The 26,983-nt window shown below is 39.1% G+C and overlaps 1 protein-coding gene across 3 annotated transcripts in view; it reads left to right on the forward strand.

Moving 5' to 3' along the window:
- The window catches only part of SLC25A12 (solute carrier family 25 member 12), a 101,189-nt gene extending 75,483 nt beyond the window's left edge, over positions 1-25,706 (forward strand). For all 3 annotated transcript variants that reach the window (XM_055572232.1, XM_055572231.1, XM_055572233.1), the window contains 7 exons: positions 1,373-1,425; positions 1,816-1,896; positions 15,602-15,742; positions 17,724-17,862; positions 20,280-20,438; positions 20,563-20,653; positions 21,946-25,706. In XM_055572232.1, coding sequence (XP_055428207.1) covers positions 1,373-1,425; positions 1,816-1,896; positions 15,602-15,742; positions 17,724-17,862; positions 20,280-20,438; positions 20,563-20,653; positions 21,946-22,144 — 863 coding nt within the window. In that variant the 3' untranslated portion in view covers positions 22,145-25,706. The remainder of the gene's footprint in view (positions 1-1,372; positions 1,426-1,815; positions 1,897-15,601; positions 15,743-17,723; positions 17,863-20,279; positions 20,439-20,562; positions 20,654-21,945) is intronic.
- Positions 25,707-26,983: the final 1,277 nt, after the last annotated feature.

The raw sequence follows: 26,983 nt of genomic DNA on the forward strand, positions 1-26,983 counted from the left end.
ACACTGTGTTGAGATTGTCATATATTGTTTAGAGCTGGTCCATTATTTTGTCAGATGATTGACAAAACTGTTGACAGATTAGCCTAAATTTCTTTATAGGCAGCAATGATAAAATGACATAAACTATCAGTACTGTATTAAAATTCCATGAGCCTTACTGAGGCAAGTTGTAAAACATGTAAAACATACTCATGCTGACATGGTTGTATGGGGATCAGATTAAAAGTAATAAGGCCTGATAATCATGAGAGAAAGTTAAGACTGCCATCTGCTGATTTATTCTTTTAAATCAGCTGCTACCCATTAAAGGTGTGTGCCGATTTGTGTTTGTCATTGATAATTCAGTTTGACTGACAGTAGCCTGTATATACGATTACTTGCTGGCTCTCAACTCGTAGAAAATCACTCAGCAATATCCTCAAAGAAGGCTTAAGATCAACAGTGAGCATGCAAACACATACATAATTTTCCCTTGCCTGGATAATTTAAAGGCTATAATATGTTTATTGTTAGCATCTTTAAAAACTGTATGCAAAAATGTATTTTAACGATTTGGATAATCTGTGTGCTTTAGAAAGTTGAGCCCTGTGAATAGCTACAGATGTTGAATTGTTTATATATTTTTTCTTTTGCAGCCAGCCTGGAAATTTTAACTTTCTAAGAATAATGGTTTCCTTTATTTTAGGAGAATTCTTTTGAAATGACTTATGTTTGACATATAGTAGTACATAGGCTAACAGTGGGCTGTGTTTTGCTTGTAGAGCATACCCATTAATTGATACTTTAAGCTGCATTTTTCTTTATAGTTTTGGCTTTCTTTTAAATGAGTACTAAATTCTGCATTTCTCTAAAGAGAAAATTATGGGAGTTGATTTTCTGTAACAGCCAAGCCACTGTGTGCTATTACATAGGTAGCATCATTTGTGACAGAACCTGGTCTGCTTAACAGGATGCTTTGCAGAGCTTTTCCAGGCATACATCACTGGCTTCTCTAAAACGTCTATGTACATTAGGATGTTGTTGGTTGTAAAGAGAGGGATGTGGTTCTATTGTTGTTGGTAGTGTTCTGGAAGTAGAGAAGATCCATGGGCTCCATTGCTTCCTCATATTTTTTGAGAGGTGTTAGATCACTAGGCTTTAAAGGAAGCATGCTTAAGAAAAGGATTTATAGCAACAGACAGTATAACATTGTATTTGACATAAATAATTATTATATACATATGCATAGTTTTAGGCTAATCCATTTTTTCCCATTTTCATGAAAATCCTAAGATGTTTGATGGGGAAATAATGTGGGGGAAAATGCCTTATTGGGCTTGTATGTTCATGTCTAGTACACCTATGTTGCTAACGATTCTCTCTGTTTACCTAGGTCTGATACCACAACTTATAGGGGTTGCTCCAGAGAAGGCCATTAAACTGACTGTAAGTGGCTAACTCATTGAATTTATGTCATTTGTTTAGATTATCACCAAGCCAAAAATTAAAACTGCTGCTGGGACTTCCCTAGTGGTCCAGTGGTTAAGCCCCACACTTTCATTGCAGGGCCCACAGGTTCATTCCCTGGTTGGGGAACTAAGATCCCTCATGCTGTGCGGCATGGCAAAAAATTTAAAAAACCAAACAAACCAAAACTGATGCTGCTAAGACTAGCGCACTGTCGAGGCATTTGTAAAATTTTGAATTTATATGTAGACATCTGCTAATTTTAAATTTTATATGAGACAAGTATTTTGCTGACTTGGAAAACTAATAATGTACCACTAAAGGCAGTGATTGGGAGTTCTGGTTAATTAATGTTGTCTTTTTAATTAGGTTAATGATTTTGTCCGGGACAAATTTACCAGGAGAGATGGCTCCATTCCACTTTTAGCAGAAATCCTCGCCGGAGGTTGTGTAAGTATTAATAGTGTGATTTCTCACAACAACTATGTTCCTTTAGCCTTTTTGCACACCAGATATAATACCTGAGTGACATCCCCTCGAGCTCAAGGAATTCTAAGCAGTTTTCTCGGATTGTATGATTTTTTAAAATATTTTATTGCCTAATCTAACTGGTTTTGAGGCAGAAAAGAGTATTTTTGTTAGCTCAGTCTGTTAGAAGCTCCTGAAACATTACCTTTCACACTTTTTGAAGTTCTAATTCTGTTTCTTTTTAAATACCACAGAGAACAGTGGGTAGAGTTACCATTTATTTTATTATTTTTTTTTTTTTTTACCATTTATTTTTATTTTTATTGACTGGAGTAAGTGTGAGGTGACTGATTAATTGGACCCTTTTATTTTAGGTGTAGGATTGAGTAAATCATTGTAGTATCATTACAACGTCCCTTCTTTTAGGGACCAGAGCAAGCAACCATAAATATGTTGAAGCTGTTGACAATTCTGAACACAGAGACTTTATCTTTAAAGTGTGAGCATGACATTGGATTTTGTCCAATTCTCAAATCTAAGTTTGCAGCTCAGCTAATTTGTGGTGTCCCTTTCACATTTAGTAGTACCTAATTTGTTTAATCCATTTTGTCCCTGAAACCTTTAACGACTTCCATTTGACTTGGCTGACAGTCTTGGCTCAATCCTCTTCAGTTGTTTGTGGAACTGAGGTGATGAGGTCAGTGACCTTTGCAGCTTTTAATTCAGAGAAGATGCCCTGAGGGTCAGAGAGAGAGGTCGCTCTGGATTCTCCTTCTTGCTGTTTGTCGGCCTGGCGCATACCTAGGTCCTTACCTTTCTGCAACCACGGCTCTTCCGGAGGAGGTAGCTTGGTGCTCTCCCTTGTGTGCTTCTGTGTGTTAGCTTCTACCCCTTCACGTATGCCCAAGTGCATTCTCAGAAAGAAGACTCAGGTCTCTGGGTCTCTCTCTTTTTTTCGTGAAGGACAAATAATAAGCATAGACTAAGACCTTTGCTGGCTCTTACTATAGTTTCTCTTCGTCTTTACTCTAATTAGATGCTACAGTTGTTTCTCTTCAAATTAAAGACCCATTGCAAATCATATTCTTTTTCTCAGTGGTTTTACTTTTAATTTGATTAAGAAATTTCCAAACTCAGTTTTGCCACAACACATGTTATACATGTGTCAGGAATCTCTCAAGTCATGTTCTCTTGTTCCATATAGATAATTATTTGTTTCCATTTGTAATATCCAGAGGTTTTTGCGCATGAAACTGACTTGTTGCCCATGTCTGACCTGTGACCTAAGTAGTTACATTATGATCAGGTATTGGGTTCCCTTGTTCTTCCTAGGTAAAGACCCTGTTTCTAGGTTTGAACTTTGGGAATTTCTGTTGAAGTCTGGGGGTACCTCGAGGGTTGTACTGACACTCCACATTTCTTCCTTCATCATGACTCATTTCTGGAGGCTTTGATGGATTGTCTAGCTGGAAACTGACAGCATGAAAAATAGTTAGGTTGGGCTCTAGGCAGAATGATTTCGTTGTCTGCAATTCTTCACCACAAACACTTCTGCTTCCCTCTTCCCTCTAAATCTCTTCATTCAAGGATAAAAGGAAATGTACAGTTATCAAGTTTCCACTGATAAATTCGATCACACTACAGTGTAAGTGATTTGTGAAGAACAATATGCTACTTCTCCCAAAAGTCTACTTATTTCACTGGAGATTAAAGCCCTAAACAAAGAAGAGGTCTCTGTTGATAGACTATCAGGCATTGTGGAATATAGGAATAGTCTTTTTTGCTGAATGAAATCTGGTAAGCAATCACCAGGTAAACACTAGGAAGAGTGGCTACCTGAGAGGTAGGTAGGTAGTAGGGTGTGTGTATGTGTGTGTGTGTGTGTTGCTCAGTCATGTCTGATTCTTTGCAACTCCATGGACTGTAGCCTGCCAAGCTCCCTGTCCCTGTGTGTGTGTTGCTTAGTCATGTCCAACTCTTAGCAACTTTGTGGACTGTGGCCCACCAACCTCCTCTGTCCATGGAATTCTCCAGTCAAGAATACTGAAGTGGGTAGCCAGTCCCTTCTCCAGGTGATCTTCCCAACCCAGGGATTGAACCTGGGTCTCCTGCGTTGCAGGCAGGTTCTTTACAGTCTGAGCCACCAGGGAACCCTGATCATAAAAACCTTAGGATCCTGGGTATGGGCAGTGGTAGAATGGGGAGTGCCCTATGGGTGTTTGGCTAAATGCTGTCAGTGCCACCAGGCAACAGGAGTGTGGTCACTCAGCTTTAAAGATGTACTTAATGTGTTAGCCTAACGCACGTATTGACTGTATAGGTTTTTTCCTTAGTAGAAGGCTCAGCTAGGACCAGGGCCTCAGGTTCCCTACATGTGCAAGGGAAAGTCTACTGCTCTGAAAATGACTGTGCTGTCCTTTAGGCAAAATGATGTGCACTGCCTGGATCATGCAGTAACCAAGAAATGAAGCTATCTGGTCCTTAAACATTATGTGTTTTCTTGTTTTTTGTTTTGTGATCTATTTTTAAAAGTATATGATATTAGATACATGCAAAAGAGAACACATTATATAGATTAAAAGTTATAATAAAATGAACATCCATAAACCTACTACTCCAACCAAATATTGCTATTATCATTGATGCTGGTTTTTGTTTTTACTCTAGTACTGATCTGCTAGAATGCTAATGAGCAGTAGGGACTTTTCTTATTGGGTTGAACATTTTATAGGCATGGTCTCATTATCCTTTCTAATTGGAGTTGAAGAAAATAAAACCTGAGAGAAGATACAGCACTTAGTGAATGACAAAATTGACAGTCAAACCACTTTTGTCTCCAAATCTCTGTTAGTACATATTTGGTATGCTTTCATTCTCTCTTTCTTTCATTTATTCATTCTCATTCAACAAGCTGTCAAGGCTGAGAAAGATTTAGAGTTTCCTCCTGTGCAAGGAACCAGACTTAAGATATGTTTATATCTCATAGAAAAAGGGTAGTTCTGACCATTCTCACCAGGTAATCTTAAGTCTAATCATATTCCACTTTGGTTATTTGAAAGTAGAATTTATTATCATGATTTACTTCATTTTTACATGTCACCAAAGAAAATACATGCTTATGATTATAATTCATCATAATAGCTACCATTTCTTGAGCATCTTGTACTAGACTGAACACTTTATAGGCATTATCTCTTTGTTATTCCCAGCTATTAATACAGTTGAAGAAACTAAAAGCGCAGTGAAATCAAGCACTTAGTAAATGGAAAAATTGAGATTCAAACCACTTCTGTCTCTGAATCTGTATTCTTTCATATTTGGTATATGTTTCTATTCATTCAGTCTTTCATTCATTCTCTCATTCGTTGAATGATTGATATGTTTAAGGAGAAGTTTTGAAATAACAGCTTTATTGAGATAGAATTCATATATCATGTAATTCCCCACGCATGAAATAAACAATTCAGTGGCTTTTAGAATATTCACAGAGCTGTGCAGTTATCAGTACAGTCAATTTAGAACATTCGTATCCCCCAAAGAAACCTATGACCCTGTCTCTAATGATTCACCATTTCTGGACATCTCTTACAAATGGAATCAAACAACATGTGGCCTTTTTTTTCTGGCTCCTTTGACTCAGAGTAGTGTTTTCAAGGTTCATTCATGTTGTGGTATGCATCAGTACTTCAAGCCTTTTTATTGCTGAGTAATATTTCAGCATAATTATATACAGGTGATACCTATATATAATATATATAAGTCATACCTATAAATAATATATAGGTAATACCATATTTTGTTTATTCATCAGTTGTTAAACATTTGGGTTTTTTCCACCTTTTAGCTTTATGATTAAGTGCTGCTGTGAACATTGATGTAAAGAGTTTTGTGGACATATGTTTTCATTTCTCTTGTGTATATACTTAGGAGTAGAATTGGTAGGTCATATGGTAACTCTAATTAGTATTTTGAGGACCTGTGAGACCATTTTCCAAAGTATCTGCACCATTTTGCAGTCCTCCCAGCAATGTATGAGGGCTCTTATTTTTCCACATTTTGGCCGATACTTACTATCTGTCCTTTATAGACATCCTAGTGGGTATGTGGTGCTATCTTACTGTGACCTAATGACTGACACTGTTGAGCATTTTTTCATGAATGTACTGGCATTTATATGTCTTTGGAGAGCAATCTATTCAGAATATTTGGCCATTTTTAGTTGGGTTGTTTGTCTTATTATTGAATTATAGGAGTTCTTTATATATTTAGTGTACCTTATCAGATATATGATTTCCAGATATTTTTCACTTTCTTGACTGTCCTTTTGCAGAATTGAACTTTGATTTTAATGAAGTTCAACTTACCTTTATTTTTTGTTGTTGTTTGTGCTTTTCATGTCATAGCTAAAGAAGTCATTGCCGAATCCAAGATCATAAAGATTTATACCTCTGTTTTCTCCTAGGGGTTTTATAGTTTTAGATCTTACATTTAGCTCTTTGATCTTTCACAGAAATTTTTAACCTTATTTTACAGTATTTTGCTTTGAGCAGAGATATTACCCAATGAAGGTTTCATTTTTTATCTTCAACATCTTGTTATATTTCCTCTTAATGTTTTTAATTACATGATCGTGTGCATGTATGTGCACACATGCACACATGCACGCACAGTATTTTGTAAACCAGGTCCAAGTTTTGCTAACTCTGACTTCCTAATTGGAAATGCAAGCAGCTCTCACTGCTTTTAAGGGCAACGGAAAATCAGAGTGGAGCGTCTCACTTTGGAAATAGATACGACCTTTGGGAAAAAAAATTGTAAACAGAGTGTGCATTTTCATAATTTAAATCTTCATCATGAACATTATCCAAACTTACTTTATATCTATATTAAAGTCTTCTCAAGAAACGCTTACTAGTTCAGAATTTATGATTTAGGTGTGATTGCTTGTTTTTTTTGTTGTTGTTGTTTCTGTAACTTGAATTTTAGATTTAATAATTTCTCCACCCTTTTTTAGGTGGAGATGGGATAAGAGTGTATACATGTGGGTACAGTTACTCAGTAAATATCTGTTATGGGTGCATATGAGTAATGTATATGTAATAACAGGCTTCAAATAATTTTTCTCATTGTTCTCATAGGTAAGCCATCCTTATCAGGCTGTATGTTTTTATTTTTCTATAAGAAAGTATCTTTATATATGTATACATATATACATATTTGTATATACACACATTACATGTCCATATCAGACATAAATATAATTGTTTAATTATGATATCTGTTGTGTGCAGAATAATACTGTGTCAACTCAGAATTTTTCAAAGTACTTTCACATACACTATTACCATCTCCTATAAAATGGGTAGATGAAGAACAGAAGCTCGGAAAGTCTACCTCTCAGCTCAGATCACACAGCTAATATATGTTGCGGTTTTCATGTATTCCCAAGTATTTTGATTTTAAGATCAACTCCTTTTGTTCCGTAATACTATCTTAGGAAATCAAATCAAGGCCTTGTCCATTTATCAAAATAAATCTAGATGGGTCCATTCAACTTTATAGTGGCTTTTCTTTTTTGAAAAATATTATATGGATGTATGTTACAATAATTTAACATATATCTGAATATATATGTTATTTAGATATAACAATGTATAAAAACATCTTATATGTCAGCTTAATGAGTTTTAACAATTGTATACACCCATGAAATCAGCACTCAAGAGTGAGATGAAGAACATTTCACCCCAGGAAATTAATTCATGCCTCTTTCCAGTCAGTCATGCTTCCCCTCCCCCAAGCAGCCACTGTTCTGATTTCTGTCAACAGTTTTGTTTCTTCTTGGATTTCATATCAACAGACTCATACAAAATGCTTTCTTTTATGGTTAACCTCTTTTGCTTAATAAAGTGTTTTCAAGAGTCATCCTTGTGTGGGTATCAGTATCGGTTTTTTTGTTTGTTTTAATTTTACTAAGGATTATTCCATGGTATGAATTAACTACAATTTGCTTTCCATTCTTCTATTGAAGGACATTTTGGGTTGTTTTCAGTTTTTATCTATTATAAATAAGATTGTTATAAACATTATTTAGACCTAAGAGTAGACTAGGGTACATGTATATTCAGTTTATTATAAAAGAAACTGCCAGATGGTTCTTTGACATGGATGTATCATTTTACAGTCTCATCAGCAGTGTACAAATATTCATTCCAGTTACTCCCCATCCTCAAAATGTTTGATATTTTTAGTCTGTTTTAGTTGTTCTGGTTGGTAATGATAGCTTGTTGTGGTTTTAATTTGCATTTCTCTGATGCCTAGAGATATTGAGCATCCTTTCGTGTGTTTATTGGCTGTTTATCTTTTTTGGTGAATTATCTGTTCTAGTCTTCTGGTTTTATTAGGTTACTCATTGTTACTGTTGATTTGTAGGAGTTCTATATACATCATGGATACAGTCTGTTGTCAGATATATGTGTTATGAATATTCTTCCCAGTGTGTGACTTACTTAATGGTAGTGGTTTTATGAAAGAAAAGGATTATGTGAATTTCTTAGACATGTCCGTAAACCTAAGTGGGAAAAAATTTAGTGTCTCTCTGAGTCAACAGAGAAGTCCCTTGAAAAGTCTAAAGGGACTGACCTATGTGTATTTTCTAATGATCTCTCTGGTTAAGTATCTGTTTTTATGTTGTTAAACTCTAGCCAGAGCACTTAGGAGCTGCCCTGGTAGCTCAGCTGATAAAGAATCTGCCTGCAATGCAGGAGACCCTGGATCGCTTCCTGGGTCAGGAAGATCCCCTGGAGCAGGGATGGGCTACCCGCTCCAGTACTCTTGGGCTTCCATGGTGGCTCAGACAGTAAAGAATCTGCCTGCAGTGTGAGAGACCTGGGTTTGCTCCCTGGTTTGGGACGATCTCCTGGAGGAGGGCATGGTAACCCACTTCAGTGTTCTTGCCTGGAGAATCCCCATGGACAGAGGAGCCTGGCGGCCTACAGTCAATAGAGTCACAAAGAGTCAGACACGACTGAGCCACTAAGCACAGCACAGGGCACTTACCTAACTGATCACATTTACCTGCTTCTAAAAGGATAAAAGTCATAAAATTCAGAATGTATATATTGCTCAACAGAGGACTGATGGCCCCAGTATGCTGCAGGTGTTTTCAGAGCCCTGTATGAGCACGCGTCCTGGAGAACACATCCCTTCCCTTGTGTCTTGCTTTTGGTCGGTGTGGTGCTCTCACCTTGGGTACTGCACAGGAGCTGTGTGAGGTAGATAAGGTAGCTGATGGAACCTCTGTTGTCATATTAGGAAGCCAAGGAATGAAAAGGTTATGACCTATCTCCGGTTAAAGCTAACAACTATATAGGTCGACAGCTTTCCAAACCCAGAATCTTTGTCTTCTTTTTTCTCCCTTTGGCCTATGTGTGCGCTTGGGCTCACACACCACCATATCCATGCCCATATAGGTGTAGCAAGAGGCCCACTTGTTAGTTGGAGCATTTATTAATCCTGGGAGCCCGAAGTGGTAGCTCACTAGCTCCCCAAGCCATGTCTTGCTCAGCAGATCTCTGTAAAGAGCTGTTTGGAAATGGTCTTTTCAGCTTCCATCCTCAACTTTATCCTTGCATCCTTACATGAACACACATACACATGCACACATATTAAAAGTCCACATATATTATGTCAGTATGTGTAATTTAATCTGTTTTTATCTCTGAACACCCTGGCATTTATCATCACTCCTTTTAAACTATGACTGTCTTGGACTATTTTAGAGCGAACCATAGTGTTTCCCGTTGCTTTATAAAATAAGAATGCTTGGTTGATGGCATTGTGAGCCAGAGCCACTGTCTCTCTTCATCCTGCTTGAGTCAAAGTGACAACTAATTTTATGACTTTTATTTGTTTTTCTGGCTGTTTTAAATGCATATATTTTGTACATCTGTTCAAGGAGCTGATATGGCCTTAAATTGAAGTTAGATTTTCATTTGTCTCTGTAAGGGAAGACTTTATAAAATGAATTGTTTAGATTGGACATTTGGCCGTTGAAGGGAAATAGTTTCAAACTATAAGAGACAACAGATCAAAGAGGGAAGTAAACAGGGGACTTGGTGCTCGGGGGTGGAGGGGTGGGGGTGGGGGTGGGGGTCCTGCAGCCAGTGGCTGGATCCCCAGCGTCTTTGTGGTCTTTGCCCCTGGGTAGGATTATGCAGGCAGGTTGAACAGGCCCAGTCCTGTGTGCAGCCCCTTGGTCTCAGGCACATCAAAGGTAAGTGGTGACATCTCAGTATTACATCCTTTTCTCCTAACTTTTGCTGTCAGCTTTGTCTGTTATTCGCTCAGTCATGTCCAACTCTTTGCGACCCCTTGGACTGTAGCCTGCCAGGCTCCTCTGTCCATGGAATTCTCCAGGCCAGAATACTGAAGTGGCTTGCCATTCCTTTCTCCAGGGGATCTTCCTTACCCAGGGATCGAACCTGGGTCTCCTGCATTACAGACAGATTCTTTCTGTCACCAGGGAAGTCACTGAAGCTTTAATAACTAAAGTTGTCAGCTTTAGTTGGTTTATTTTCCCATTAAAAAATTATGCAACACAAGATGATATGGCGGCTTTTCCATTCTCTATTTTCTGTTGGATGTGGGTAAGCCTCATTCAAAATGAGATTTGTTCTGTCTCGTTGTGTCATTTGTAATTCAGTTCTGCAACAAAGAAATGACAACTTAATACTGAAAAATGGAAGCATCTAAGTCAGTTTTAATATTAATGCTTGCATTTCTTTAAAACAATAAACAATAAGTTTGAAAGGGAAGTTTAGCAGTTAGAGGTTAGAAATTAATTCTGGTGATTTGATGAGTGAAAAAGTTCACCAAAGGTATTACTGTGTGAAATGGTATGCTAATTAACAGAAGTACAAGGTAGGAAGGTAGGAAGACATCAAATTACACAGTGTTCGTTCAAGCCTACGTGGCTGTGTATCATCATGTTTTAACCTGAAGTTTTATTTATCTCAGTGTCTATTATTTCAGATCACTAGCTTTACTTAGTTTGATTTTTTTTGATGTCCGTATATGCATAGGTAGATAAGCCTATTAAAAATTTTGGATCCACAGATAACTAGGGCTAACTAGTTTTTTCAAATGCATTTAAAGTATATGAATTCCCAAGTTTACCTTGGGGAAGCATGTATGAGAGAGGAGCTGGTCTGTAAAAAGAGCCATTGTTTCTAAGACCAGTTCTGTTTCTTATTTCTGGTGGCGGAGGTGGGGGTTGTTTTTTGTTTTTGAGTAGTTAGTACACTCATTTGATTCAGAATTTAAAAGATGTAATGGCCTATGCTTTGCAGATTTCTTTCTCCTAGCTATTTACTTCTCCTCCCGGGGGTGCAACCAATGTTTTCATCTCTAAGCTATTCTGCTTTTGATAAACTTAACTAAATTTTGACATATTTGTGATAAATGGGTGCCTAGTGTTTTATGTTCTGTTTATGTCACTTAGCATGATTTTATTACCTAATATTATAGACTGAATAAGAGCATAGAATTATTTGTGCTTAAATATTTACTTATTGGTCATTTTAATTTTTTTGTTTAATTTTGTTGCTTTTAAAAATAGCAAATGCCAGCCTACTTGTAAAAATACAGGTACTTTTTTAATTGAAAAGTTACTATATTTTTATTTCACACTTTAACACATCTGAAATTCTGTATATTCAGTGATGATACTTACTGTAAGTAGTGTTTTTTCCCCTGTGAATATGTTATTAAATTCATGATATCAGAATCAGTAGAGTCTTAAAATAGAGGAGAAATGATGTTTTCCTGATGTGTTTGTTTCTCAGAGGGCAAACAGTTAAGGATGTGATAACATCATAATCTTGTTCTTTGTCACTAGATTTGTTATCAGAGTAATTGAATTAGTTGCAGATTTTATTCCCCCTTCTCCCTGTTCCCAGTTTAATATGTATGAGAGTGGTTAACCTCAGAGCTTAAAAAAGGACAGTGTATATTTGCCTTGTGTGTTTTCCTTTAAGTGTTATAACTTATCCAAAGTTTTAGACAAATTAGATAGCAGTCTTTATTATTCAGTGTTTCTATGTTATTGAACTCAGGCTTGGCTGCTTGCAGCCTGAAAGCCAGTACTTAATAAGTGAATGTTGGTTAGAAAAGGAAAGGTTGCTTAATTCAGGAGGCCAGCAATCTGGGCAGAAGGCAGACTCGTGTCCAAAAACCAACTTCAAAGATTCTGCTCAACTGTGAACCTTTTTAAAGGGAGAATCATTTGGGGAGGGGGATCAGTCTTCATTGTCTTCCACCGTGTACAGAGTCAGTGGTGAGGGAACAGGGCAGGGCTCCTGCAGTCTTGTACTAAGCATGAAGTCCACCTGCATGGGGGCCTCCGTTCCTATAGAAGTCAAAGGTACTTTGTTAGGTATATTTCTTGGGGAGGAACCAGAACCCTGCCTCCTGGCTGCATTGTTGTTACCTGTGTCTCTGGGCTTCTGCTCCCTACCTTTCCTGAAAAGCAACTCTTTGAATCTGTCCTTTGGAACTCAGGGAAGGTCAGGGAGGCTGAAGGAGACCTATTTCCTACAAACTACAAACGGGAGACAGAAAGGATCCCACAGGGTCTCGTTTCGTTTCATCTGGATATTGTCTATATATTCCTAGGTCTGTCATAAAGTTGTTAAAAATGATTATTTTTAAAGAATATATAGATCATGAAATTGGTTGAAGTTTTCTCCTTCAGCCATAGTGGAGTACATACATAGGTGTTAAACCAACACACAGGTGTGTGCCTGGCCTATAGTGTCATTTCATTGTTTACACATTCGCTTGTTATGTTGCATGTATTTTACATATATATGAACGTAAATATATATATGTTTAGTTTTGTGACTGTGTCCAGTGTGTTGATGGGACTTAGTATATGTTGGTATTGTTGTTCAGTTGCTCAGTCGTGTCTAACTATGTGACGCCACGGAGTCACAGTATGCCAGGCTTCCCCGTCCTTCATTATCTCCCTGAGTTTGTTCAAACTCGTGTTCTTTGAGTCGGTGATGCCATCCGACCAGCTCATCCTCTGTCGCCCCCTTCTCCTCCTGCTTCAGTCTTTTCCAGCATCAGGGTCTTTTCCGGTGAGTCATGTCTTCGCGTCAGGCGGCCAAAGTATTGGAGCTTCAGCTTCAGCTTCAGTCCTTCCAATGAATATTCAGGGTTGGTTTCCTTTAGGATTGACTGGTTTGATCTCCTTGCTGTCCAAGGGACTCTCAAATCTTCTCCAGCACCACACTTCGAAATTATCAATTCTTTCTAACTGATGAAAGAAAGCTGAAAGAAAAGCCTCTTTTATGGTCCGACTCTCACATTTGTACAAGACTACTGGAAAAACCATAGCTTTGAGTGTATGGCCCTTTTTGTATATGCAGTGCAGGTGCTGGGTAACAGATCTTAAAGGCGTGTAGTGGTTAATGTGTTTGTGTTTTCCTTCTTTTAGTTGTACTGTTTTAATTGAAAGCCTATTACATGTACATGTAGGAAGAAATTTGGAGAGTTGTTAACTACAAACTTCACTAAACTGACAGTTATTTCCAGAAGGGTCTGTGAGAGACAGAAGAGGAGGAAGCTGTGTCTGTGTGGCTGGGGGCACAGTGCTATTTGGAGTATTCCTACTCTGCAGGATGTGATAATTTACTAATGATTAAAAACATGAAAGAACTTTGTATTTATTTAAACATAATGTCCACATTTAATGAGTAGAACCCAGGGGTTGACATCATCTGGTGGTGGTGAATTTGGGGGATTATAATAACATTTTATGCTTTTTTTTTTTTAATCTGCTTTAGTTTAGAACATAAAGCGCATTTTCCCAGAGATAGTCTTTGCAACCATTATTTAAACAAGAGGTTTCAAGGAAGTAGTAAACTTTTATAATTGGTTTGGTCTTTAATACTAGCTACAGGAGCAATTACTTGGATTATCATTTTAACATAGTTTTTCACCCAGCAATCCTTTTCAAAGTATTGTCTCCTTAGATTGAAACATTGAAATACTTTCTCCTGCCTGCAGTGCAACAGATTAAGAGGCAGAAACAGGGACAAATCAACATATAAAATTGGATCAGGCGTGATTCAGGAACCTTCCTGCCAGTGGTCTGGGTTGTGTAGATTTGGGAGTTGCAGGAAATCCAGAGAGAGACAGCAGATTGCTGCACCCTCTGTGCTCAGTGGACAAAAAGAGGATGAGGGCCCTGAGGACTCCAGGGCCGTCAGCTTCCCACCAGGAGGAAAGGAATCTTGAGTCAGTGTTGGCAGTTGTGGATGTTGATAGGAATGAGGGATCTGGGTGAGAACAGGAGTGTTTTGTCGGTTTATAGCCCCTGGTCAGTTAGGAGAATGGTCTGGGACTTTTTGCTGCCCCTTGGAAAGGGGGTCTGGAGGGCTGTGGGTTTCAGAAGAGTGAACAGGAATATGGGTGAAGGTAGAGTATTGACGTGGCATTGCATGTGGCTTGTGGGTTTTATGGGTGTTGTTTACAGTCCTCCTATACCTGTGGAATTCCAGTGCCCAATGAGGCACCTGTTTCCTGTTTCACATGTGACGTGCTGTTAGTGAAGTTATGATTATGTAATGTAATTATGATTATACGAGTGTGGTTCTGATTATATAATTAAACAGCTACACTTAAGATGACAATGTGCAAATGAGATTTTTTTCACTTCATGAATGGAAATGTATATATATGTTTTTAAATTTTTATTTATTTTTATGTATCCATATGTGTACACATACACTTTTTTTTTTTCTTATGGAAACCAAAAAAAGAGTTGGTAGCAGTTTTGTTAAACATTCTCTCCTCCCCACCCCAACAGATTTCCAGTGCAGATACAGTTTCATTATCTAAATTTAAATATCCCTATGGTCGCTCACCACGGGTGAGTGTGGAGTGTGGCTTTGGTTTGCCCTCTCTTGTACTTGTGATAGCTAGATGCTCCATTTCCCATCTCTGTCTTGAACAGTGTTTCTAGTTTGGTCTTGAAATGATACTGCAATTGTCCTTCCAAATTATGTTCTTTTGTGTGGATGTAGTTGCAGAGTTTTGTTCAGGATAATACATTTTAGAATTTGAACCAGAGAAGAGTTTCCACCTTTGACTAGCTTGGGGCAAAAACACCTCTGTGTTAATTGTTCTACACTCCAAGAAAGTGGCAGCAAGTGGTTGAGCTAAGGAGACTGCTTGCTTTTAAGAAGAGCAAAGAAGCTATGTAGATCCGAATTTTAGCTCCAGCTTGGTAGAAGCTACCAGTCAATCTCCTACCATCTCTTTCCCTTTCATTGGAGCACCAGCTGCCACATCTGGCTTCACTTTTGTTTTCCAAATGAGTTTATTAGTTTTGCCATTTTGGATATGGCTGGGTTGACCCAGGAAAGACTGATCTGGGAAACACTCTGGACATTTCAAATAGAAGCAAAACTAGACATAAGTTGATTTGAGACAGAGTTTGGGGCCATCCCTGTGAGCCCTTCCAGCATCAGCCAAAGCATCGGACTCTCATTCCCCTCCCCGCAAAGGGGGAGGAGTAAAGAGGTACAGTGTATAGGTCTCCAGATTGTTTTTGGCTGTACTCTGGGTCAGTCGGGCTCTGATATGGAAATCTGCTCTGTCTCTCCTTTCTTGCCTGCAGGCTGGCGGCTCTCAGGTCATCTTTACTAACCCTCTGGAGATAGTAAAGATTCGCCTACAGGTAGCTGGAGAGATCACCACAGGACCCAGGGTCAGTGCCCTGAATGTGCTCCGGGACCTGGGACTCTTTGGTCTGTATAAGGTGGGTAGATTCCCTTGGGTTATCTCAATAGAGAGGTTGTAGTGTACTCCATAAAAACGTGAAAAAATGTCGAAACCAGACTTCTTCCCCATAAATGGAAAAACAATCTTGTCCAGCAGGGTAGTTCCTAGAGTAGAAAATCAAAACAAAAAGAAAAAATCAGGACACTTCTGTTAGAGGCAGTGGGATGCACAACCACACCATCTTCAGGCTTTTATGAAGCTGCCAGCAGGGAGGCCAGCGCCACAGACCTGCTGGCTTCAGGCTCGCAGCCTTGTATTTACCGGTGGATATGGGAAAAGTTTCTTTGGTGTTCTTTTGGGGCTGGTTTAGGACTGACTTCAAAATAGTCTTATGTTTATTTTGAGTCTGAGCTATCTCTATTGTTATCTTCCCAGTAGGAGCTTGTCTTTGTCTTAATAATTTGACCACAGTGAAACAGTAGTAGAGTTTGGTAGGATTCAAGTCTTTAAGAAGTTAAGTGGTGGGATTTGTCAATAATGAATTGCATTTTAAAAAAGCAAAACAAAAGCAAACCAGAGTGTACTGTGCTTAAGCAAAATGCCAGTCAAGATTCCTTCCCTGCAGGTATGCTTACTCCCATCATTACAGATCAGATGTAATGGAGCAGAAGCTATTATTTTTCTTAAACAAGGAAGAGTATTTCTTTCTCTTCTTTTGCCTGGTGTAAGGGGAGGGATACGAAAATTTAGCTTTTATAGACAACTGTGTTTCCACAGCATCTGATTTATTTATAGATCCATCACTGTAGAAATGTGTAAATTGGCTTCTGTAGCTGCAAATTGGAAATTAGAAATTCTCTCGATTAGAATCACAGCTACAAAGCTCTTAGGAGTCCAGTAAACCAACGAAGCCTGTCCTGAGAATTTTGTACATACTTTCCCTTCTACCCCCAACTGCCATCCTTTTTAGAATTCCCTTTGAAAACTGACTTTATTAAAATTATTTCTCTCTGTAGCATCTCTCAGAGAGTCCCAGGAATTTTTTTTTTTTCTTTAATGTTTGAGTTTGTCTTTTAAAAACAGAGCCATCCGAAAAACAAGTACCAAAGATGGAGTGTTTCCCTGGCCGGCTAAAGCCTGAGCAGTAGGCTAGCGTGGACTGAGGAAGGGGCAGTGTCGGTCACCAAGACAAGCTGTCTGACTGGATTTCTACTCTCAGGGAAATTTCCTGTTAAAATATTTTGTCTGGGTTTCCCTGTCCTCTGCCATTTAGGACATGGGAAGTGAGGAGGGAAGTTTGGTGGTTTCTTTTTCCCCTTCCCTAAAATGTTTTAGTCGTTCAGTTGTATCTGACTCCTTGAGACCCCATGGACTTCTGTCCATGGGATTCTTCAGGCAAGAATACTGGAGTGGGTAGCCATTCCCTTCTCCAGGGCATCTTCCCGGCCCAGGGATCAAACCCAAGTCTCCTGCATTGGGGGCAGATTCTTTACCATCTGAGCCACCGAGGAAGCTTCCCTTCCTTATCCATGGCTCCTACCCATAGCTTCTTACCTGGTGCTTCAGGGGCTCTAAGCTGGGTGGATTGAGTTGGTAATTTGTTAGTTTGAGGAGCTGCCTTTGTTGGTTGCTTTGAAATCAAGCTATCAAACAAGTCTGTTCCCAGCCACACCCCATCCCCTGGCACTCACCTAGGTGAACCAGAACAAGCAGCCTAGAGGTCTGAACATTGAATTTTTATTAACCTTAAAATCTGAATCCATACTGGAAATGCCAGAAAATTCTTAGTTGTCAGAATACCATCGTTAACTGACTCTAGGACTCCCAGATCCACCAGACTTTCTCACACTTTGAGCCCCGTCTCGAGTTCCCGGTGCCTGACTTGTTATCCTGTCTCTCTCCCATGTCAGTCTCAATGCTATCTGAGGGACATCTCAGGCTTGTCAGCCTGGATCCCTCGTGGTCATTCACACCTTGTTTATACAACTGTTTTGCACTATTTCCTCACTCTGTGACAGGGTGCCAAAGCGTGTTTCCTCCGAGACATTCCCTTCTCTGCAATTTATTTTCCTGTTTATGCTCACTGCAAACTACTTCTGGCTGATGAAAACGGACACGTGGGAGGTATAAATCTCCTTGCAGCTGGAGCCATGGCAGGTAACTATTTTTTTTTTTTTTTTTAAGCCCAAAGAGTCCCTACCCAGCCCACCCCCATTCTCTAAGTACAGAATCTCTGTGCTCCTCTTCTTTATTTCTGGAAAGGTTATTGTTTGTATGTGACTTAGTTTAAATACGATCGCTTTTTCTCCTTTGTGGGGTGCGCTATAATTCTGATGAGCGTTAATTACATTTGCATAATGTGGATAAACAGCTTAATGCAGCTTAGGAACTTGCAGCCAAATTAGCTCTGCCCATCGCAATTGGGCTTTCATCAGTTACTGTGTTTCTTAGCCTCCTCTGCCCCTGAAACCTTGGGTGCAGTCAAGCTGAGCATTAACGTAGAAAAGTTCTTCATCACATCAGTTGCTTTGTTGCACCTCATCCTGATGCACAGGTCTAGTATCCCCTCACTTTCTTATTCTGTATAGTAGAATCAACATGATTTGGCTCCAACTTGAGTTTGAAACTGTCCATGTTCCTTCTACCATCATCCTCATCAGACCAAACAAAGTCATACTTCCTCAGCAGCACCACCCCGCGGTGGCATCTCTTCTTGGCTCTTAACATGCTTTGTCTTTTATTAATGGTTGTTTACATAAGTTCTGCCCTCTCTCCTGTGCCCGGAGCCCCTTGGAGGCAGGGGTTTCAAATGCAAGACGGTGCTAAGAAGCTTCCTCTCAATCCCATGCTCCAGCCTTTCTCTTGTGTTGAGAGGGAGCTGATTCCAGATAGAAGGGCAGGACCAGGTTGTCCTTCGCTGCAGCAATCCCCAGACTTGGCAGAAGAAGGAAAGGGCATGTGTTTACTTGCCATCACCGCTGCTTAGGGAGAGAGACAGGCGAGGTGAATGAACGCAAGCCCAGTGCTGTCCCTGGCTGCCCAGGTGGCTCTGACCACCCAGGCTCCTGCATTACGTGCCTTCTCCTCTGGTCTATGGGCTCAGCAAAGCAGGACAGCCTGGGTACCCCTGGGGGTGTGGTATGTAGCAGGAACCCTGGGTTCCAGGGGTGCTGGGTGGACTTGTTATTCTTCTCATCCATGATGACAGGGAATGACTCGTGATGAGTAAGAAACTCTCCCAGGGAGCCTTGAGCCCTTATTTGGGGCGGTCACTTGCAGTTATAATTCAAAAGCCAGTAAAGCTACCCGCTCAGCCTTGGCACTGAGTGTTCATCCAGCTCCTTTCAGGTATGCACCAGAGCCTCCCCAGTTGAAGTGAGGGCCAGCACATCTTTCCTCATCTTTGCTCTCTGCTATCCAGACAGCAGCAAAGAACACTCTAATCATGGACAGGCATTTCGCCAGTGGCTGATGGGGCCAAGTAAACATTGTCAGGGAGCTGTCAGCACCAGCTTCTTGCCCACAGACATTTGATGTCAGTTTTCAGAATTAGAAATGAATTTTTCTAATTTTTACCTGTAAAGCTTTGCTGGCAGGCACTAAGAACATTCAGGATTCAGAACATTCCAAAGGCAGCAATTTACGTAGTTTCATGTGAATAAGGTATAGGGCTTGGCAGGAGGATATTTGCATTGTCTCTAACAGAGCACACTCCCCGCCGCCCGCCCCAACTACCTACCCCGAGTGGCCAGCTCCATATGCCTGGTGATGATTCAGTGAAATTCAGGCCAAATTGAATTTCTTCCCCCTGAGGAAGATTATCTTGCTCCTTTGTTCCCTGTTTTGTTTTATAAGTGAAAGGTGTGGTTGTGAAATCCTTCTTGAGTGTCCTGCCGCTGATGAATCTCAGCGTGGCCCCAGGGAGCTGGGGCACAGGAAGCGGCTGACAAGGCCTTTTGATGATCAGTTCCCCTACTGTTCCCTAACTGGTTGCCTGGCCTCCTCTGCTTCAGTTGTAATGACTTCTGTCATGTAAGCATGTCTGAAAGGAGTCACAGTCAACTCTCAAGTTAGCCCCTCAAAGGGTGAATGGATATGAGTATTGATATTCACCTCATACAGTAAGGTGACAGGAATCAGCAAAAAAAAACCAAAACACTACAGTTTGCTATCAGATATATTTAGCAGCTCGTTAAATTGACATTATCCTCATTCTTTATTATACATGAAAATACTGTCTTATTTAAGAAAAGGAAAGAGGTAATAATAGAAACCCAAAGGGGAACACTGGGAGTTGTCCTAGTAATATTGCTTCATTTATTCCTCTCACTGTTCTTTGGGATCATGCAACATAGAGTGATTTTCCTAATTCAGAACGAATAAGAGCTTTGCCCCGACTCCACTGAAGCAGCTAGTGGGATTATATATCCTTTTTCCATTAGTGCCCAAGGTATCTATCTAAGAAGCATTGAGTTAAAGCAGTTACAGTTGCTAATTGTACTGTTGGTTGTTAGCAGTCTGTCTATCCTCTGTAAGGTATTTGGGATGAATTAAATGTGCCTTTCTCCTGGAAGGTGTGCCCGCTGCTTCGCTGGTGACCCCTGCTGATGTCATCAAGACGAGACTGCAGGTGGCTGCCCGCGCTGGCCAGACGACATACAGTGGTGTCATCGACTGTTTCAGGAAGATACTCCGGGAAGAAGGGCCCTCAGCATTTTGGAAAGGAACTGCAGGTAGGGCTGGAGCCGTGCGGAAAGGCTGGTTGGCACTGGGGTCCTGCTCCCATTACTCACCTGTGGTCTTTGCTGTGGCCATCCTGCTGTTAACTGCCCCCCTCCCCCTTTCTCTCTCTTTTAGCTCGAGTGTTTCGATCCTCTCCCCAGTTTGGTGTTACTTTGGTCACCTACGAACTTCTCCAGCGGTGGTTTTACATTGATTTTGGAGGCCTGTAAGTGCAACTTTGCAAACTCCCTTATAAAGAAAGCACCAAAACCCCAGACACGTGTTTGTTCAGCCTGTAAAGGCATTTTTGGGATAGCAACCGACAGGACAGAGGACCCTGCAGGAGCAATACGTTTAAAACAAACCATGGGCCTAAGACTCTTCACTGTTAGAGGAGGAAGACTTGGACAGGGTGACCCCATACACAGCATTAAGCAACTGCTTGGGGAAAGTTTAGAGAGGAAGCAAATTAAAATGTAATATGAATAGTTGCCTTTGTAGTGTAAGCAGATACTGAGCTTCATGAGAAGTAATATAAATTTGTGTTAGTTACACTTTTGAAAACTCAGTCAAGCCCTTTCACACCCTCATGATTTCATTATTCACCATAATTTATTATTAGATAGATTTAGAAGTTCTTAGAACTAATTCTCTGCAAAAAAAAAAAAAAGGTTCAAAGAAAGGTTATGCCCATAAACATAATCACTGGTGAGATTTAGGCCATAAATTGGGCCTTTTGATGGTTAGTACTTGAAGCTTTCACCATGGACAAGAGGAATCACTTGAATTTGCTGGGAGGGGAAGGTTGTACCCAAAGCAAGCAATTACCAGCTTTTCAGCAGAAGATCAAATTCTGTATCTGAGTCTTAACTGCATAAACCTATGAATTCTTCTCCTGCTCATAAGCCAGGTAGGGAGTTAGCTGTTGAACCAAGAAGTTGAGGGACTTATACAAAGAAAGTAAGGACAATCTCAGAGTTTCAGGCTTTTCAATACTTTTGCATTCTGAAAAAAGTAAGAATTATATTTACTTCTCTTTAAATAATTTTAGTAATAACCTTCATGAGCTTATTACTTTAAAAGTTAGCTTTTAAAATTATGTCAAAATAAAAGAAAATGTAAATTTTCTGCAGTTAATTTACACTTAGTGTAAAAAATTGGGGAAATAGAAAAATCATTCATAATCCTACTTCCCAGAGTGGTAATATATGAGTGTATTTCTTTCCAGTCTCTCTTTCTGTGGATCTACTTATGTGTGTGAAATTTCTCTCCTAAATCAAATATGTGGATGTGTTGCTTTCAGTGCAGCTATAAATCATGACTAGTGCAGCGTAATCGACAAGGAAATAATTGGACACTCTTCTTGGTGACACATGGGTCAGACTGAAAGTGTTCAGTGGGGTGTCATCTTTTTCATTTTTTTGGTTTGTTTTTTTGGAGTATAGTTGCTCCTCAGTGCCGTGTGTCTGCTGTTCCTCAATCTTGAACACACTGACCATTGACTTTTCCTATCAACAGCAAACCCTCTGGCTCAGAACCAACGCCTAAGTCACGCATCGCAGACCTTCCTCCTGCCAATCCTGATCACATCGGTGGATACAGACTCGCCACCGCCACTTTTGCTGGCATTGAGAACAAGTTTGGCCTTTATCTCCCCAAATTTAAACCTCCTGGTGTAGCTGTGGTTCAGCCAAAGGTGGCGGTGGCAGCTCAGTGATAAGACAACCATTCAGTGTGGCGAAATGGCGCCCTAGAAAGAGAAGCCTAGGAGAGCAGCCTTGTAATGTATCCAGTCAGCTGCATGGTGCTGACTGAGCTGAAGAATCAAATTATTCTTTCTATATGACATATACATATATTTGTTTATAAACTAATCATTTGCCCAGGAAAAAAAAAATTACAATGCAGTTTGAAGCTTTAGTTTTATGTGTGGAAATGTTTTCTAAGCCTTGGCATGAATTAGTGTTCTAGACTGCTTTGCACAGCTTGCGCTTACAGCGACTGTACATATTGTACATCTTTGTACAGAGACATCTTGGCACCTCCTCCCAACAAAATCTCATTTATAGAATGTAATGCAGTTCTGAGTGGCTTGAAATGTACAGAATGTTTTGAAAGTGTTTTATTAAGAATCACACGAAAATAAATGTATTAAAATTAAATTCATTCTTTTATTGGTGACTTATGGAAATAATGCATCAATATTGGATGTAATTAATTCCTAGCTTGTTTTCCGTTCTGGAGTAGAAAGGTATTTGCTGATAAGAGGCATAACGAGACCAAGTGCTGACACCGTGGAATAAGAGACCCTTTGCAACAGATGCAGGCCAGTGGATGCCGGAGGACCAGGCTAACGAACTGCGTGTGCTGATGTTTCCATTTGTATTTCACGTGTGTATAGATTCTCCTCTGTCCATCAACCAAAAGGCATTTCCTAGGCAGCACCTCTCCTGTCAGTGTGCATACAGCAGGGACGTCTCCAGCATTACCGGCTTAGTTTTTGCCTTCCTCTGACACAGCAAGGCAAGGGCCTAGCTTTCAAAAGAGTAAAGAATACTTCGGCAATTTTCATTCGTATGGATATGATTCCAATCAAAAATAAAATGCACACCAAAATGTATGCATGGAGTTGGATTTTCCTTCATAAATGTACTGATAGTGCTTTTGATTTTGACTCACTACCAGTTGCCAATGACTAGTGATCAGGCTTCCCTCTTTCCCACTTTTATAGGAAATCATTTGGCTTGGAAAGGGCTATGGTGGAGTAAGTGGAGAAGAAGATTTAGTGGGCTCTAGCGTCTTCCTTATGAATCTAAATACAAACTGCTTATTCCAAAAGTCACTCACCAAGGGTGTGATTGCTAATTTAGACCTAAACATACATCTTGACAACCACATCTACACTTTGCTCTTTGTGATTTGATGTGTAGCATCAGAATTTATTTACTTTAGCAAAGTGCTTTGGGAAAACATTATTGTCGTTGCCAATGAGCTGGGATAGGAGAATGTATGCAAATATTTTCAAGGGGTGAGCCTGGAGATGAACCAAGTCACTTAATATCCTACACATGGTTCATCAGTTGATGGCTGACAGCCCTGTAACACACGATAGGCTCTCTTGAGGCCTTCCAGGAACAAAAGAATTAGCTTTGAAAGCAAGTTATTTCCAAATGTATTCAGTTGTTCTCATTGGAATGGAATAAATAGCAACACACTTGTTTTGCTATTACCACCTCTTAAAAATGAACAAGTAGTCTGTGGATGTGTTCTTACAAAAATTCAGAAATATAGCGTAAGATGTAAAAGTACCCTCTTTACCCTAATTCTCCCTTCCTCTCCCTGCCCCAAAGGTAATCACTGCTCACAAGTTAGAGTATAAAATTTTAGTCTGTTTTCATACATATATATATATATAAATTCATATACATTTTTATATTTTTAAATAGAATTATGCTGTGTATGTGTTCTGTGACTTGTTTTTGTTCACTTGTTCACTTTTGAGATCTTTGCATGTCAGTTCATAAAGATTTATCTTAATTTTTAATAGCTGCATAGTATTCCAGTATATGGGTTATGATACTTTTCATAAATTTCCCCTTATTGACACTTACGCATTTTTTAACTATTGCAAGCAGAGCTGCAGTGAACAGGAAACACCTTTCTATACATATTCTGTACGTGTGCTAGCATTTCCTTCGGATGGATATTTAAAATTGGAATTGGTACTTCATGAGATATATGGGTTTTACATTTTTATATATGTTGTCACATTGCTTTAAAAAGGCTTTACAAATTTACTTTCCTTCTGACAGCATAAGAACTCGTATTTCTTTGCAGCTTCAGCAAAAAGGGATATTGTCAATCTATTTTAGGCAAATCGTGATAGGTAATCAATGCTGTTTTAGTTTTCATTTTACTAATTACTAGTGAGGTCAAATGTCTTTTTGCATTTACTGACCGTTTGTGGATCTTTTTATGATTGTAGAGTATGCAGAGAGTCTATGAAAACATCTTTATGTGTATGTATACACAGATACATACACATAGATGTTTTTTAAGGAGATGGTCATAAACACCTATGTAACTACCTGGGTCAAGAAAGAATGTTTCTGACACCTCAGAAGTTCCCTCAGAGGATCCTTCCATCACATCTCCCGTTGTCCTCTTTAGCACCATCCTGGCTCTTCATTTCTTCGCATTTCTTTATAGTTTTACCACCCACATATACATTCTTAAACACACTTTTTAGTTCCTATTTTTGAAATTTTTGTGAATCAAATTATACTGTACACTTTCAAGACTTGTTCCCTTTTCTAAACAGTATAAGATTCATCCCTGTAATTTGCTGTATAAGCTATAGTTTGCTTATTCCATTGTTTGAATATAATAATTTATTTTGCTGTTTTACTCTGAACATCTGCATCTGGGTTGTTTCTGATTTGGGGATATTACAAATGGTGCTGCTCTGGATATTTTGTATGTGTGTTTTAGAGTTGTTTGTTTTTTTTCCAGATTTGGAGTATGCATTTTGAAAGTTTTCCCAGCTGGCTCAGTGGTAAAGAATCAGCCTGCCAGGCGGGAGACCTGGGTTGGATCTCTGGGTCGGGAAGATCCCCTGGAGAAGGAAATGGCAACCCACTACAGTATTCTTGCCTGGGACATCCCATGGACAGAGGAGCGTGGTGGAATATAGTCCATGGGGTTGCACAAAGTCAGATATGACTTAGTGACTAAAAAGCAACTTCTGCATGCATTTTTAAAAGGAAATATACCTAAGAGCAGAGACCCAGAGATACAGGGTTTATTACAGTCAACTTAGCTAGATCATGCCAAACTATTTCCCAGAGATGTTCGTACTGATTTTTATTCCATCAAGAATGTATCGACACTTTAATTTTTACTAATCTGTTGAGTGTATAATGTTATCTTGTGGTTTTAATTAGCATTTTCCTTACATCAGATGAGGCTGAACACCTTTCATCTGTTCATATATATTATCACATTGTTCTTCAGAAAAGACTTTACTAATTTACTTTCTGACTGATAGCATGGGAAAATGCCTCCAAGGTTATTGACTATTTGGATTTCATCTCTGGTGGGTGAATTATGTGTTCAAATCTTTTGTCCGTTTTTCTTAAGCATTTACAGGGAGTTCTTTATATATTCTGAATACTACTCCTTTATGAGTGGTATTGCAGAATCTTTTCTCAATTTGTGGCTTGTCTTTATACTATTTTGATTAACATTTTCATATGTTCAAATATATTAATTTTTGCTTATGGGTAGCATGTTTTATATTTCACTTAAAAACTTATTCTCTCTCCAGGTTATGAATACACCTGATATTTTCTTCTTAAATGGTTTATAGTTTTGCCTGTCTCATTGAGGTTTCATCCTACTTGGAACTGTCTTTGACATGTGGTAATTTTTTTTTTTTTTTTTGGTATCTTTATGTGGCTGATCTGTTGTCCTAGTACCATTTGTTGAAAACATTTTCCTTTTTCCTACTGCTTTAAAAGTGCCTTTTCAGTTATATATTAAGGGTTGATGTATGAAAAGATTTATTTCCGGACTTTTAATTTTGTTGTATTGATTTCTCCTGTGTTGTACACACTCTCTTCAGTACTGTAGCTTTTTAAAAAAGTTTTACTATATGGTATAGCACATCCTTTCACCTTGCCGTTGTTCTTAAGAGCTTGTGGCTCTTCTTGTTGTTCTTCCATGTCCATTTTAGACATTTTAGACAATTTCCTCCCCAAAACTAAAAAAAAAAAGCAAACAGGGCGGGCCTGATTTGATCATGATTCTGTGGCCATCTGGAGAGAATTAGTGTCATTATATTGGGCCTTCTAATCCATGAACATGCTATATGTCTTATTCTAAGTCCTTTTAATGTCTTAATAAAATTTTATAATCACCAAAGAGATCCCGAACATTGTATGTGTAAATATATATATTCATTCCTATGTAAGTCATATATTTAGATGCCATATATATACACACACATGTATACAGGCATATACACACATATATATATTTCTTAATGTCATTCCAAATATGCCTGAATGAGGTTTCTCCACTTCTAAAAAAAATTTTAAAGCTACAGAAAAGTTTGAAGAGGTAAAATGAACTTTTTTAATACCTTTCAACCAGGTTAACTTCCCTATTTGCTTTATCTTTACAAATACACATTTATTTTTGCTGAACCATTTTAAAGTATGTTGCAGACATGGTACTTCACCCCTAAATATCATCCTTAAATATTTCAGCATCTGTGTACTAAGAAAGAAGACATACTGCAGAAGACATACCATTATCATGCATAAAAATTGACCAATAATTTCATAATATCATCTAATATTCAGTCAAAATTCAGACTTCCCCAACAACTCCAGATAGGAGAAGGCAATGGCACCCCACTCCAGTACTCTTGCCTGGAAAATCCCATGGACGGAGGAGCCTGGTAGGCTGCAGTCTGTGGGGTCGCTAGGAGTCGGACACGACTGAGTGACTTCACTTTGACTTTTCACTTTCATGCATTGGAGAAGGAAATGGC

This window comes from Bubalus kerabau, chromosome 3 (genome assembly GCF_029407905.1).
Source record: "Bubalus kerabau isolate K-KA32 ecotype Philippines breed swamp buffalo chromosome 3, PCC_UOA_SB_1v2, whole genome shotgun sequence".
NCBI classification, from domain to species: Eukaryota; Metazoa; Chordata; class Mammalia; order Artiodactyla; family Bovidae; genus Bubalus; species Bubalus kerabau.